General features: G+C 36.0%; 1 protein-coding gene and 1 non-coding gene across 2 annotated transcripts; both read left to right on the top strand.

Moving 5' to 3' along the window:
- The first annotated feature begins 467 nt into the window (after positions 1-467).
- On the top strand, positions 468-7221 carry LOC147943441 (uncharacterized). The gene is made up of 10 exons (XM_087512241.1): positions 468-1110; positions 1276-1399; positions 1894-1989; positions 2225-2431; positions 2477-2667; positions 2749-2847; positions 2937-3161; positions 6503-6858; positions 6954-7067; positions 7213-7221. Exons 1-10 carry the CDS (start codon positions 468-470, stop codon positions 7219-7221), a joined length of 2064 nt encoding a protein of 687 aa, XP_087368367.1.
- On the top strand, positions 6220-10453 carry LOC104786330 (uncharacterized). The gene is made up of 9 exons (XR_015556531.1): positions 6220-6862; positions 6954-7067; positions 7213-7903; positions 8030-8242; positions 8346-8682; positions 8829-9065; positions 9178-9498; positions 9627-9827; positions 9930-10453. It is a non-coding gene; the product is annotated as an uncharacterized LOC104786330 (transcript).
- Positions 10454-14361: the final 3908 nt, after the last annotated feature.

Genomic DNA, 14361 nt, shown 5'->3' with positions numbered 1-14361 from the left:
CTCAGGTGGTTAGTATTGGGGCCAAACGACCGCATGGGCGTCGGTGTTTAATGTTTGATAGGCGTTGGGTTGGTAAGCCGGGTTTGATGGGGGCTATTTCCGCGGGCTGGGGGGGCCGATTGCGGTCAGGATTCCCCTGATTTGGTCGCCAAAATAGGGAATTGTAGACGAGCAATCTCTCAGTGGCGGAAGGCACAGGTTCCTTTTGGGAGGGAGACGATAGAGGATCTTTAACGAAAGCTGGAGGTGGCTCAGGCGGATGATTCGGTTCGTCCGGAGGTGCTTTCGGACTTAACCGCCAGATTACGTGAGGCGTACAGGGATGAAGAGATTTATTGGTACCTAAAAAGTCAGAATAGATGGATGCGGGTGGGGGATAAAAATACAAAGTATTTTCATGCGCAAACAAGCAGCGGAGGGCTCGAAATCGAATAGTTGGTCTGTATGATAGGAATAATGTTTGGTCCATGAAGGATGACGATATTTGCATGACTGTTGTATCTTATTTTGAGGAACTGTTTACTTTGATCTCCCCAGATTCCTTTGAGGAGGCGTTAAGTGAGGTCTATGGGGTAATAACGGAAGAGCTCAATGAGCTTTTAACAGCTCCGGTGATGGAGGCGGAGATTCGTAAGGTTTTGTTTATGATGCACCCGGATAAGGCCCCGGGACCGAATGGAATGACCGCTTTGTTTATTCGGAAGACTTGGGGGGTCGTCAAAGCCGACCTTGTATCCATGGTTAATCGGTTTTTTGAGGAGGGGGTTTTTGATAGGAGCTTAAATCGAACTCACATCTATCTTATTTCTAAGGTGGCAAAGCCAACCTGGATGGCGGAGTTACGCCCGATTAGTCTATGTAATGTGGGGCACAAGATCATTTCCAAGATCTTGTGCCAACGGCTGAAATTGGTGTTACCAAATCTGGTCTCGGAGACTCAGTCTGCTTTTGTGCCAGGTCGACTGATTTCAGAAAACATTTTGATTGCTCAAGAGATGTTTCATGGCTTAAGGACAAACCCGTCTTGTAAAGGCAAGTTTATGGCCATTAAAACAGACATGAGCAAAGCATATGATAGGGTCGAATGGGGCTTCGTCGAGGCTCTGCTACGTAAAATGGGTTTTTCGGACAAATGGGTTTCCTGGATTTTGTTTTGTGTATGTTCGGTTGAGTACAAGGTTCTGCTGAGTGGTCAACCTAAGGGTTTGATTGTTCTAGAGCGTGGATTGCGTTAGGGTGATCCTTTATCTCCCTATCTGTTTATTCTCTATACAGAAGTCCTCATTGCCAATATTTGGAAGGCGGAGAGGGAAAAAAGGATAACAGGGATCAAGGTGGCTACTAATGTCCGGCTATTACGCATTTATTGTTTGCGGATGATAGTCTCTTTTTCTGCAAGGTTAATAAGGATTAATGTGGGGTTATTTTGGATATCTTAAAGCAATATGAGGCGGTCTCAGGACAACAAATTAATTTTGATAAGTCTTCGATTCAATTTGTACACAAGGTAGATGAGGTCGTAAAGCGTGAGGTACAGGAGGTGCTGGGTATATCGAAATTGGGCGGGATGGGTTTGTATTTAGGGATACCGGAGAGTTTGGGAGGATCTAAGACAAAAGTTTTCTCTTTTGTTCGGGATCGATTACAAAGTCGTACAAATGGTTGGACAGCAAAGCAACTTTCTAGAGGAGGGAAAGAGGTCATGATAAAGTCAGTGGCCACTGCGGTACCGACCTTTGTTATGTCTTGTTTTCGGCTACCAAAAATAGTCACCTCCAAACTAACTAGTGCGGTGGCGAATTTTTGGTGGAGTTCGGGGCAGTCTGGGGGGATGCATTGGTTAGTCTGAGAGAAGTTATGTGGGATTAAGCAGTTGGGTGGTTTGGGTTTTAGGAACGTGGATGATTTTAACATTGCTTTACTGGCTAAGCAGTTGTGGCGACTGATTGAGGCACCTGAGTCCCTTTTTGCAAGGGTTTTTAAGGGCAGGTATTATAGGAATTCAAACCCTATGGATCCTATACGTTCTTATTCTCCATCCTATGGGTGGCGGAGTATTGTTTCAGCTAGATCTTTGGTAAACAAAGGACTTATTATATGAGTTGGCTCTGGTGATTCCATCTATATATGGACTGACCCATGGATACCAGCTCAATCCCCAAGACCAGCTGTGTGTAAGGGACCTTTCCAGGACCTTTTGTTGAAAATTTCACATCTTAATCAGGGCTTTACCTTTAGGGATTTCTCAGATGGTTGACTCATTGGGTTGGCACTTCACAAAATCTGGAAAGTATTCGGTTAAATCAGTGTATGATACGAAACGTTTGGCAAAACAGAGGTCTCTTGTACCTCACTTTGGGCCGGACATTACTCCGCTTCTCGCAGGAGTTTGGCGGGTGGCGTGTCCACCAAAAATAAAGCACTTTATGTGGTAAGTCTTATCCGGGTGTATCTCGGTTTCGGTGAATTTAAAGAGGCGAGGCATTGCCTGTGATTCAGTTTGTGCCCGGTGTGGGGCGGACGAGGAAACGGTAAATCATGCTATCTTTTGGTGTCCGCCAGCTAGACAGGTTTGGGCTTTAGCTCAGGTGCCGGTCAGACAGGTTTCTTTCCCTACAGAATCTCTGTATGCAAATGTGGATCATTTTTTGGGATCTGCTAACTCAGGTGCTAAGGTTGTGGCCTTTCCTTGGATTATGTGGTATATTTGGAAAGCGTGAAATGCTCGTGCATTTGAAAATATTATAGACAACCCCGAGGATGTCGCTAGGATCGCGGTAGGGGAGGCTTCTACATGGTTACAAGCTCAGGCAGAGGATGAGTGTGAGGAATTGCTAGAGGGACAGGGCGAGTAGGGTCGCTGCCTACTATTTTTTCTGGTTACAGGTGTTTTGTCGACGGATCGTGGAAAGTGGGTGAAATCTTTGCGGGTGCAGGTTGGGTGTGTTCAGCGGCTATGGATGGTTCGATGATAAAGGGCGCAACCAATTTCTGTCAGAGTCTCTCCCCATTGCATGCAGAAGTAGAAGCTTTTGTTTGGGCTTTGCGTTGCATGATTGGTCATGACTATCGAGAATTGGCTTTTTATACTGATTGTTCAGACTTGGTGAAGATGGTGTTTTCCCCTCAAGGCTGGCCGGCTTTCAAGACCTATCTCAACGGTATAAAGATGGACAGAGAGGAGTTTTCTTCTTTTTCTTTATCTTTAATTCCGAGAAGTGCAAATATAAGTGCGGATTCTTTGGCACACCAAACGTGTACCTCACAGCATCATGTTTTGTTTGTAAACGGTTTTCCTTCGCATTGGCTCATATGAGCTAATCTTTTTGTCGTAAAAAAAAAGATAATATAAAATTAAAACAAAGGAAAAGGAGTGAATTAAATGTTGTGAGGGTAAATGATTGTTAGTGAAATAACGTTTGCTTATATTTGGTTGTGTAAGTTCGATTATATCTTAAATTCATAACATTCGAGACTAAGATAAATTATCATCTGGCTTTAACTCGCTACAATTCGTATACATGAACAATGTGCTTTTCAACTTTACTTATCAAAATTAATATATAAATTTTCTAAATAATTAATTATTTTAACTTATAGAAAAATAGAGAAAATTTAAAGATAGCAAATTTATCTATATGTTTAATAGTTCTCATTATTTGAAGTCATTTAATTATCTTCATAAATTAGATTTAGGCTTAATTGGGTTGTGTCACAAAATGATTTTAAAGTTTTTTTTCCCCCAACGCATGAAATCGGATGTCAGGAAAAAGACATGTTTTTTTATTGTTTCCTCTTCATCCCCTCGACATCATCTCCCTTTCTCCCTCGACATCATTCATTTCAACATATAGTACGGATTAAACACAACCATTTGCTTTTATCACTACACTAAATAGTAATTATGGAAAGCAATTTAACGGAGCCAAACGGAAACATAAACCCCCATGTCTGCAATTCGCAAACCTAGCAGATGTGTATTGTAGCAACTAGCGATGATCAGTTTCTTAAGTTTTGGGTTTGTGGATTTTGTTAATCTCCTTCAAAATTTTATTAATTTGGTAAGTGGATTATGATTCTGTGTTCATTCATTTTATTGTAATACAGTTTTTATAGGACTATATTTTATCATGAATGAATTTTCTTATATTGTTTTAAAAATTACTAATTGTTACTATACTGATACTTTGTTATATGTATCAAATAAATATTGGATTACTTGAAAGTAATTGTTTAAATTTAGATATTTGCTTTGCTTTAGAATTATATGTGCGACTCATCCCTACTATTAAAAAAAAGTCGTTTATAAAACAAACCTTAGTTTTGTAAAAAACTAGATGCTGGCCCACGCAACGTGTGGGTTGTGGTATAGTTGGCATTTTTTTATTTTTTTCTCGTCTTTTCGTTCTCTCTTTTGTACTCCCTTTATATTAGAATAGATGATGTTTTAGAAATTTATTTTGTATCACAAAGATTGATTTTCTGTATTTTTTAATTATTAATGCTTTGAAAATGTAGATTTCAAGATTCATTAATTAAGAATTTAAAATCTTAATGAAATACTATTGATTAATAGTTATGAGAAATATGTTATAATATATACAAATATATTTATGACTAAACATTATTTATTTTCTTAAACTATGTGAAAATCTTAAAAAATCATCCTTTTTGATACAGAGGGAGTATTATTTTGTTTAAAGTACGCATAAATGGACTACCACGTCATTTATAATTTAATGTTTCTTTTTAAATGTGGTCAATAGTGGCTGTTGTTTCTGAGTTTTTATTATATTTCAAGTATCGTTGTCTGAAGAATGATATGATGAGGATGTTGTTTTTTTGCTATTGAGGATCCAGTCATATCATTGACTGATATCATTCCTATTTAAACGAGTATATTAGGGTGGAGTATATTTAAACGAAGTAGCGGAAATAAAGATATTGTCATTATTAGTATCTTCACGGTAGAGAGTATCTCTGAGATCTATATATCTCTTCAAGACCTCCCATTTTATATAATTAAGACTTGAAAGTTTTGTGTGGAAATATAGCTAATGTCTCTGAGCTTAAGCTAGCTGTCCATATACCAAAGAAGAAGCAATGTTTGTCCAACGATGAAGAGGGTGCTAAAGAGTCAATATTTTTGGCATGGATGAATTTGAATAGGTCGAAATCATTGAGTAGGACACTCACGTATTCCGAGATCCCAAGTTTTTTTACTTGGAATAAAAAAAAGAAACGGTTTCAGGCAAGGAAAAGAGGTTCCCAAATAGGAAAGTTAGAGGGTGTTCCTCGACAGATGGGAAAAATGTTTTATTTGAGAATCCTTCTAGATATAGTCAAAGACCTACATGTGGTGAAGATTTGCGAACTTATGAAGGTATTGTTTATGGGACATACAAAGTAGCATGTTGGGCACGGGGTATAATGGAGTAATGCTTTAGTTTATGTTTTCATGAAAGTTTTTAATTATGTATGGGAATTCATTGTTTTCCTTTTCTATCTAATCGTATGATAAAACATTGTGTTTTTTTCCCCCTCATTTGCCAATATTTTATATCTAAATATGTAAAGATGCTATAACAATACAATTAAACCACTATAAATCAATATTCTATAAATTATTAAATCCAATAAATTAATATTTATTGCAAATGATGATAATAAGATAATAGTTTTCTTGGAATTTTATGTATTATATGGTCCAATAATATCATAAATTAATAATTATGTTAATTTTTATATATATAATATATATGATGATATAATAATGTATGGTTCTCCTAAAACTCATATCTATTAAAAATTTCTTGTTTTGTATTTACAAACTATAATAATATAAAATACTTTCTAACATGACATAAAAATAACTGAAACTTTTTAAAAGTTTTCAATTTTTAAATATGCATCATTTTGATAGACTACTAAAATACAATAATTAATATTTACATAAATTTTAATTTGTGAATGTATTTCATCTGTATAAGTAAATTTTTCTATGATATTTATAACTTTTTGTCAAGAAGGTTTACTACATATTTCAAATACCATTCTAAAACTATAAAATGTGATTGTTCTAACATGGGTTTAACTGTATTTGTAGCTCCTAACTATTATCATATGGGTACGCCGAATAGAATAATTGGTTTGTTTTTTAAGTTGGCCAATTTTGGTAAAACTGAAACTATTTTATGGGCCACATCCAAAACTAATTTTGTGTGCCTCTTTTTTTATTTGTTTGGTAATCTGAAACTATATACATACATATATACAAACAAGAATTTGTGACAGAAAATCGATTTTCTGTCACAAATTGATATCAAACGGATCGAAGAAACCTTGTCATAGTAATCTCTGGTGGTCACGTGTCACCTCCACCTTAGCCCCAAGATCCTTCATGAACTTTCTTCTTCCTCTTCTACCCACAACCGCTTTTTCCCAGGGGAAAAAATCCAAACTTTCTCGCTTTTTTGTTATCGTTCCGCTCATATCATAACAGAGACTCACAAGCAAAGTGCACCGATTCAACTTCCTTCTCCTGCGATCGTGATACAGTTATCAAAAGGGTTCGAATTTACCTATTGTCTCGGAATCGTGATGTATCAGTGGAACATACCTTACCGGAAAGATGACGTGCAAGCAGGCGGCAGCTCAAGGGCTTTATACCCAACGATGCTTGAGAACCCTGATCTCCGGTGGGGTTTTATACGCAAGGTTTACTCTATCATCGCCTTTCAGCTTCTCGCCACCGTCGCCGTCGCAGCCACTGTGGTCAACGTCCACCCAATCGCTCTGTTCTTCGCAACCACTGGCCTTGGATTAGCTCTCTACATTGTCCTCATCATCACTCCCTTCGTAGGTACAAAAACTTCATCACACAACTGTTTTAGGAATCAAAGTTTCAAATTTTTTCGAATTTTGATTGTAAACTAATTTGTGTTTCTCTCTAGTTTTACATTGTTGTGTCCGTTGTACTATTACCACCAGAAGCATTCGGTGAATTACTTGCTTTTGGGGGTTTTCACTTTGGCTCTGGCTTTTGTTGGTGGATTGACATACCAATGGTAAGACTTCATCAAACCACTTTGGTAGTAGGTTTTGAGGAATTTGAGATTTTGATTCTTGATTGATTCTGCATTTAATATCTCTTAATGTTTGTGGTTTCCATTGTGTGTATATGTTTATGACTTAACTCTGTGTTGGACACAGGGAAAGTGATTCTTGATTCAGCGATTTTGACAACGGTTGTGGTACTTTCTCTCACAATATACACCTTTTGGGCAGCTAGGAAAGGATATGACTTTAATTTCCTCGGACCATTCTTGTTCGGCGCTCTCATCATGCTTGTTGTCTTCGCCATGACACAAGTAACACAAAAAAAAAAAAAAAAAAAAAGTAACACCGTTTGTTCCAAATTCACTACATGCAATAGAGAGAGCAAAAATTTTAGTCTTAGCCTATGGAATTTGATAACATTGTATCCAATAGTAGCCTATGGGAAACTCAATCCTATGTCACGTCATGGATTTGTATCCAATCATGGGTTGCCACGTCACACTAAAACTAGATCAAAATCAATTCTAATATGTTCTTAGTCCACTATTTCTTTATTTTGAATTTTAAAAAGGTTAAAAACACCAAAGGTGTTCCAAATGCTCGACCACCAGAAGTTCCAAGTTGGAGCCCAATTATTGGTAATGGGCCGGTCGGTCCTTATTCCATAATATTTTCATGCTTTTTTTGGTGGAAGTAAACGAGGCTCAGAATAGTCAAGTCGCATATAAATGGGAAGTCAAGCTTTCAACCCTAATTTTGCTTGTCTTCTTCGTCTTTAATCTTTGTTTCTTTTCCCAAAGTTCAATAATCTGTCTCATCTCTCAACTAGCCATGATAACCCCGGGTACGATCTCTCTTCCTTTTGATTAGATTTCATCTGATGGATATAGATCTGTAATAGTTAACTAGCAGATGTCATATGTGTATGTGAATTCCTGCTGTGTCGTAATCGATTTATGCGTTCTCGCAGGTGCTTCCACATGCGACACATGCGTGTTCTTGAATATTGATGATTATCCAATCGGTATCCCTAACTGGATTTCCCCGATGATTGGATCGGCTCTAAAGAGAAAGGGTTATCATTGTGAGAATTTGCAAATCATGGCTTTTGGAGTCAAGACAAAGGACGACCTCAGGTTACATGAATATTTCGATGCCGGCATATTTTACATCTCACACAACTGTAAGTGAATGAATTCCTTCTTTAACCTCTTCTTCTTCTTTAATACTCTACGATCTCCTCTTTGATATATATATATATAATATATATATGTATGTATGTGCAGTTCCAGATATTAAAATGTTACAGGAATTGGTTGTTGGATTGGGCTATAAAAAAAAACCAACAAATTTGATGGTAATCTCAAAAAGTCTCCTTGAAGACCAGGAGACGAAAAGAGTTCTTTGGGCTGTGAAAGCAAGAGGGTTCAATGTTCTTTTAGTACAGCCTCATCCTCAGCATGAAAGCATCTGCAGCCAAACAATATCTCTTGAGCAGATATTTCTTGAGCATTCCCTGCTATGGTACGATCCATATGTATTATATGGACCAAAGTGGAGGAGGAACCTTATCTTCTTCACTATTTCTCATTACTTGTCGCTCCAACTATCAAGACTTCTCCGGTATTGATGATTTCTCTTTCCTGTATCGAAATTTACTTGTTTAGATTTTCATCTTCTGACCTATCTTACGTATATAATTAGTAATCTAACTGGCATTCAATTCAATTCTTTTTGTCATTTCTCATGTCGTAATTGTTTTTGTGCAGAGCCTATCAAAACTGTCCCAGGGACTAAGACAGGCGTCTTCTGGGACATCAACGAGTGCCCATTCCCTTTTTTTCTTGATCCTGAAACCATATTTGAGAGAATCAAATTGGCTCTTAAGGATCGACGTGTTTCCGATGGTGTGATGTCAATATGGCTTTATGCTGACAAGATAATACCCTTCCCAGATGAGATAGTAGAGAAGTTTCACAAATCCAGAATCTATTTCGTTCCCCAAGGTATATATATATATACTCTTTTTTTTTTCCTTAAGCTCTCTCTCTCTCTCTCTCGGGTACACTACTCTTTTCTTATTATATGTAATCATTTATCTTCGTTTGATATATATAGTTCCCGTGGATAAAACTGCGAGAGCTGTTAGGATGCTACATGACACTCAATTATGGGAACTGGACTCTCCTCTAGACTGTCGTAAACAATCAAATGTGATTGTAATCTCAAATGACATCAGCTCCCAAGGAGACTGTGACTTCCACAATCGTCTTAAATTTATGAGTGGGAGAGGTTACTATGCTTTCTTAGTACAGCCTGTGGATATCGCACAAGAAAAGCTCACTGCCCCAGATTGGCCTAGAGGGGTATTAGAGAACGCATTTGATTTCAGCATAACCAGGAACAACGTCGGCACCTCAAAAGGAGGAAAAACTACAGGTAAGAATCTCTTCCTTTCTCCGAAATCACTTGATTAGATTTCATATGATCGATATCTATCTGTAACATCTAACTAGCAGATGACTGTGAATCAATCTGTTGATCTAATTAGAATGTAATCGTTTCAGGGCCTTGGTACTCGATCAACACATGCGTCTTCTGGCTCGTCGAGGAAACCCCAGCCCCTAGTGATCATTTGATTTCTGCTTATATCAGAGCAGCTCTTCAGAGAATGGGTTATATTGGTCCGTTGTCAATATTTGCTTTTGGTATTAAGGAGCAAAGCTCCATAGATTCTGATCCCGGGATTTTCTTCTACGAATCCCTAGGTGAATTCTTATTTCTCATAGTAAACTTTTTCATCACTTTTTTACTTTCTTAAATTATATTATGTTTCTAATCTAGTTTTCTCTCTTGATACATTTTTCCAGATAAAGACGCTATAATCCATAAAATGTTATATGACATTACTAGACATGCATCTTCCTTGGCGGATGAGAAAGAAAAATGTTTAATGTTGATCACAAAAAACCCCCCAAAAGACGACGAGCTTCTCAGGGTTCTTGCCTCTTTGGACTCGAGAGGTTTCCATGTTCTATTGGTTCAGCCTCATGATGAGGCACAAGTATTTAGTTCTGTAGACTCAATTATTCAGTGTACTACATTATTAGATGGTTCAAGTCCTATTGACTTTGATGGTTCAAGTTCTATTGACTTTGATGGTTCAAGTCCTATGGACTTTGACCTCGACTCTAAATCTGACAGCTTTTGTTGTAGCAGCCAAAGCAGCTGGGAGACTGATCCTGAGAACCTAGACGACTCTACTAGTTTTGTCTATGATATTTTAGATTATTAGTCTCTATAAGATAACTGAAATTTTATGTAAGATAACTGAAATATTACATATTTGTAATTATTATTGTGCATTTTTAAATAAAAGAATTATTATCCTCCATAGTCCATATCTTTCGAGTTTGGACACAAAAAACAGATATTCCTAAACTTAATTATTACTTTATTAGAATAATATTGAACACGGATTACAATATGTACAGCGGGTTTAGATGTACAACGGGGACAGTTGGGACCGGGGCAGGAACGGTTTGAGCTATTGGGGCGTTGAGAGCTGCTACATTGCGGGCTCGCGTAAACAAACTCCACCTAACTTCTCCTGCTTGCAACATCTCGGTTAGTGCTTGGGTCGCCGACGTGTTCGGGGGTTCTTCGGAATCTGTCATGCAAAAAATATATATATATATAAAGAAATATAAGTACGGTAGCATGAATATCACAGTTACGACAACGACGGAGGACTACAGGTGACTAAGAGGTCATTCTGACCAACACAAACGGCCCATTGGGTCGGAAGACGAGCAAAATTGAAGTCTCCCACCGATGCCGGAGTAACATGGAAGTAGAAGTATTTCTCCCTCCATTGCTCATCCTTTCCGGGAAGCGCCTGGATTATCTACGGGCCACGGCGACGACATGTATAGAACGTCCCGGGAAATCCAGAATTATGTTTGATGTGGTACAATCGAAGGATGTCATCCACCCCGAGTTCGAGTCCGAGTTCACGACCTCTGACGTATATTCCCATGACGTGTCGCACAAAATTTGGACACATCTGGGGAAACGCCATCCGGAGGCGTTGGAGGATCTGTAAAATAATCCTCTGGATGGGGAACACGAGCCCACATCTTTCAAAGTACGTGGTGTATGCGCAGCAAAATCCCGGAGGGACAGTCTCCGGGATGAACGGATCGTCGGAACGAAGTACCATCTCCACGTTTGGAGGTACTCCGTGCTTTTGACGAAGGTCGGTTAGGTGTTTGACCGACGTAATTGGTGGGATGTGATTTCCCCAGAGTTCAAGAGCAGCCATAATAACATAAACAAAAGGCAAAACAATTGCGAAATTAACTAGCCTAGGCGGAGAAAGATGAACTTAGCAAGAGGACGAGATAATAGAACTAGTAAAGTAGAGATTAAGTCTCAGAAATTATTAAGCGAAGGAGAGAAGAAAAGGAAATTTAACTCGATGGAGTGGATGAGTGCGCGGTTATGACGAGACGTGTGACTTATGACTTATAAGTCATAATGGCATCGGTTTTCGTAATCCCACAAATCTCTCTCCCTCAATCTGGGCCGTTCAAACCTTTCGTCTCCAGCGTTGGATTTGAGGAGAGAGGAGGTAATCATCACGGAGATCTCGGAAGCCGAGATTCGTTGTGTCTTCCCCGAGGAGGATCGCGACCAAAGCGACGGAAGAAGCAAACGTCAACCCGGCAAGTGGGCCTGACGAAGGCCCAAGAAGAGAGCTCGAGGCTGAGGGCGAAGTCAACCCAGAGATGAGGTCGGGATTTTGTAGTCAAGATCGCAGGCGAGATTACAGGGGGAGATTCAGGAGGAGTCTCGTTGAGGATGGAGTTTAAATATTCAGCTTTTGTAAAGTGTTCGCCATGTAACTTTTAACGATTCGATACAAAAAATCAATACAAAAATTCAGTTTGTTGCTCTTCATAGTTCTTGTCGATTTACACCGAAAGTCTGCCCAAATCTTATTTCTTAGTTTTTTATTTCTAATTGTTGTTTCTGATACCAACAGTTTGTTACATTTCCAATATTAAATATAAATTGTGTGGCAATTAATACATTAAAGTGTATTAATATATTGAGAGTTTTATTTTCAAACATCATGTGAGTTACATTTTAAAGAATTAATATGCAATAAATTGTGTTTATGGTTATTATTAGATATTGAAATTATTTTAGAATACAAAATATTTTTTTTGGCTCAAATTTGTGACATATCATATATATCTACTTCAGTGATAAATCATCTATTTAATATTTCGGAAGAACACAACTTTTTTTTGGTAGGTTATAAAATTTAATTTATTATTTGATTCATTAGTTGGTTACAAAATAGGTTATATGAGTTGGCTTCCTTAGTTATACCGAGATACACTTAAAGAGAATATCCCTAAGAATAATACAACTTAAAGAAATAAAATCTTTAACAACCAGCCATATATACTGTTAGGTAATTAAGTAAAGGAATATAATAAAATCTCAGAAATTAATTATGCTTAAGCGTGATTTTTGATTAAGCAAACAAAATAAGATCTTCCGTAACACCCTCCATTCATCGAAATACATCATATTCATACCAAAAAAAAATTGTTCAATCTCTAAAATATTCAAGTTTTAGTAATATTATTTTTTTAAAAAAATATCTATTCAACTGAAATTGTGACTGAATAACGGGTCAAAATTTGAATATTTAAGTTCAGTTTCATATATTTCTTTTGTTGAATTGTATAATTTTATATAATATAACAAACTTTTTAAATAATTTAATTTGAAATATTTTAAACTAGTTTAATTTGATAGTTTTAAGAGTATCATAAATATATGATAGATCAAAAAGTTACAAATTATAAACACTCTAATTTGATTTGTTATGACACGGTCAATAATATGTCACTATAATATGAAAGAATTCCATCTTGCTAGAGCACGAATTGAAATTTCAAGAAATATGATTTCTCAGATTATCACATAACTTAACTCGCGGTATTCCGCGGGTAAAAATCTAGGGGGTGTATTCAACTTGACATTTTAATTGATTTGTGTAAAATTTACGAATCTTATGTTATTCAATCATGGATTTTAAAAAGTCTATTAAAATCCGCAGTTATTGAACTGATGATTTAAGAATCTACTTTAAAATCCACTGTTATTCAAAACAGTTTGTGGATTTGGATTTTACTAACTTTTTGGGATTCTAGAGGATTTGTTTAGTTAAAAATACAAAAATTCAAATCTCATGGTTTTATGTGAGATTTAAAATTTTTTTACAATAAATCATATCAACTTCCCTAAAATCTATCAAAATTTAAATTTTCTAAATTCCAGAAAATCCTTCAAAATTATGGTTTCAATACACCTCCTAGATTTATTAGAATGGATCTTAAAAAATAGATGTTATTTTCATAAGTCATATTTAGCATATGATTTCATGGCATAGTGTTTCATCTAGAAAAACTTTTAAAACAAATAAAATAATCATATATCTGATGTTTTAATAAAAATTACAAAATAAATAAAAGAAAATTCAATCCGTGCTATATATTTACGATGCACAAATTATACAATTTTATACATATACTAGATAAGGCCCGCGTTATTACGCGAGTAAAAATAAAAAAAAATTATTAAAAATAGTTAAATAGTAATAGACATGTTTTTAGATTTTATCTTGTAATATTTTAATATTGAATATGAACCTCTCATATTTCATTTTGATACTCTCTCAGTTCTATTATATAAGAGTTTTTAGGCTTCTTTTGTTTGATTTTATAATATTTTCTCAAAATTTATATGTATATTTTTATTAATATAACAAATTATGACTATTTGAACTATGCAGTATATTTTTTTGTTGGTTGAAGTTTTATAAATGACATAATATTTGTTGTTTATTAATCTTTGTACTTTTACCCAAAAACTCTTGTAGGACAAAGAGTACCTTTTAAATATCTATACCATCATAATAAACCATATTTTAAGTTTAATTACACATTTCATCTTAATGTATAGAACTAAATATTTTATATCAAACACAACTAATATATCATATCAAATCTATATCTTAGTAAGAATTGAAAATACTAATAAAAATTAACAAAATATAATTCGCAAAAAATATTGCATCAACATTATTTAAGATAAGTTTTTTATGTTTGTATCTCATAAGTATTAATTTTTCTTCATGTCTTAATCAATTTTAAACGAGTGAAATTTATAAAAGAAAAACATATAAAAAGATATAGAGACATTCTCATCAAATAATTGAAT

This window comes from Camelina sativa, chromosome 5 (assembly GCF_030686135.1).
Source record: "Camelina sativa cultivar CO46 ecotype springtype chromosome 5, ASM3068613v1".
NCBI classification, from domain to species: Eukaryota; Viridiplantae; Streptophyta; class Magnoliopsida; order Brassicales; family Brassicaceae; genus Camelina; species Camelina sativa.
The sequence above is the reverse complement of the archived record's forward strand: the minus strand, read 5'-3'. Positions and strand labels throughout refer to the sequence as shown.

What these genes read in the sequence shown, in the direction of transcription:
- LOC147943441 (XM_087512241.1), top strand. Translation starts at nt 468, where the DNA reads ATGAAGGATGACGATATTTGCATGACTGTTGTATCTTATTTTGAGGAA. An exon ending in CTTCGTCGAGGCTCTGCTAC is followed by an intron (nt 1,111 to 1,275) that starts GTAAAATGGGTT and finishes TTCTCTATACAG; the next exon opens with AAGTCCTCATTGCCAATATT. An exon ending in TCCTCATCATCACTCCCTTC is followed by an intron (nt 6,859 to 6,953) that starts GTAGGTACAAAA and finishes GTTTCTCTCTAG; the next exon opens with TTTTACATTGTTGTGTCCGT.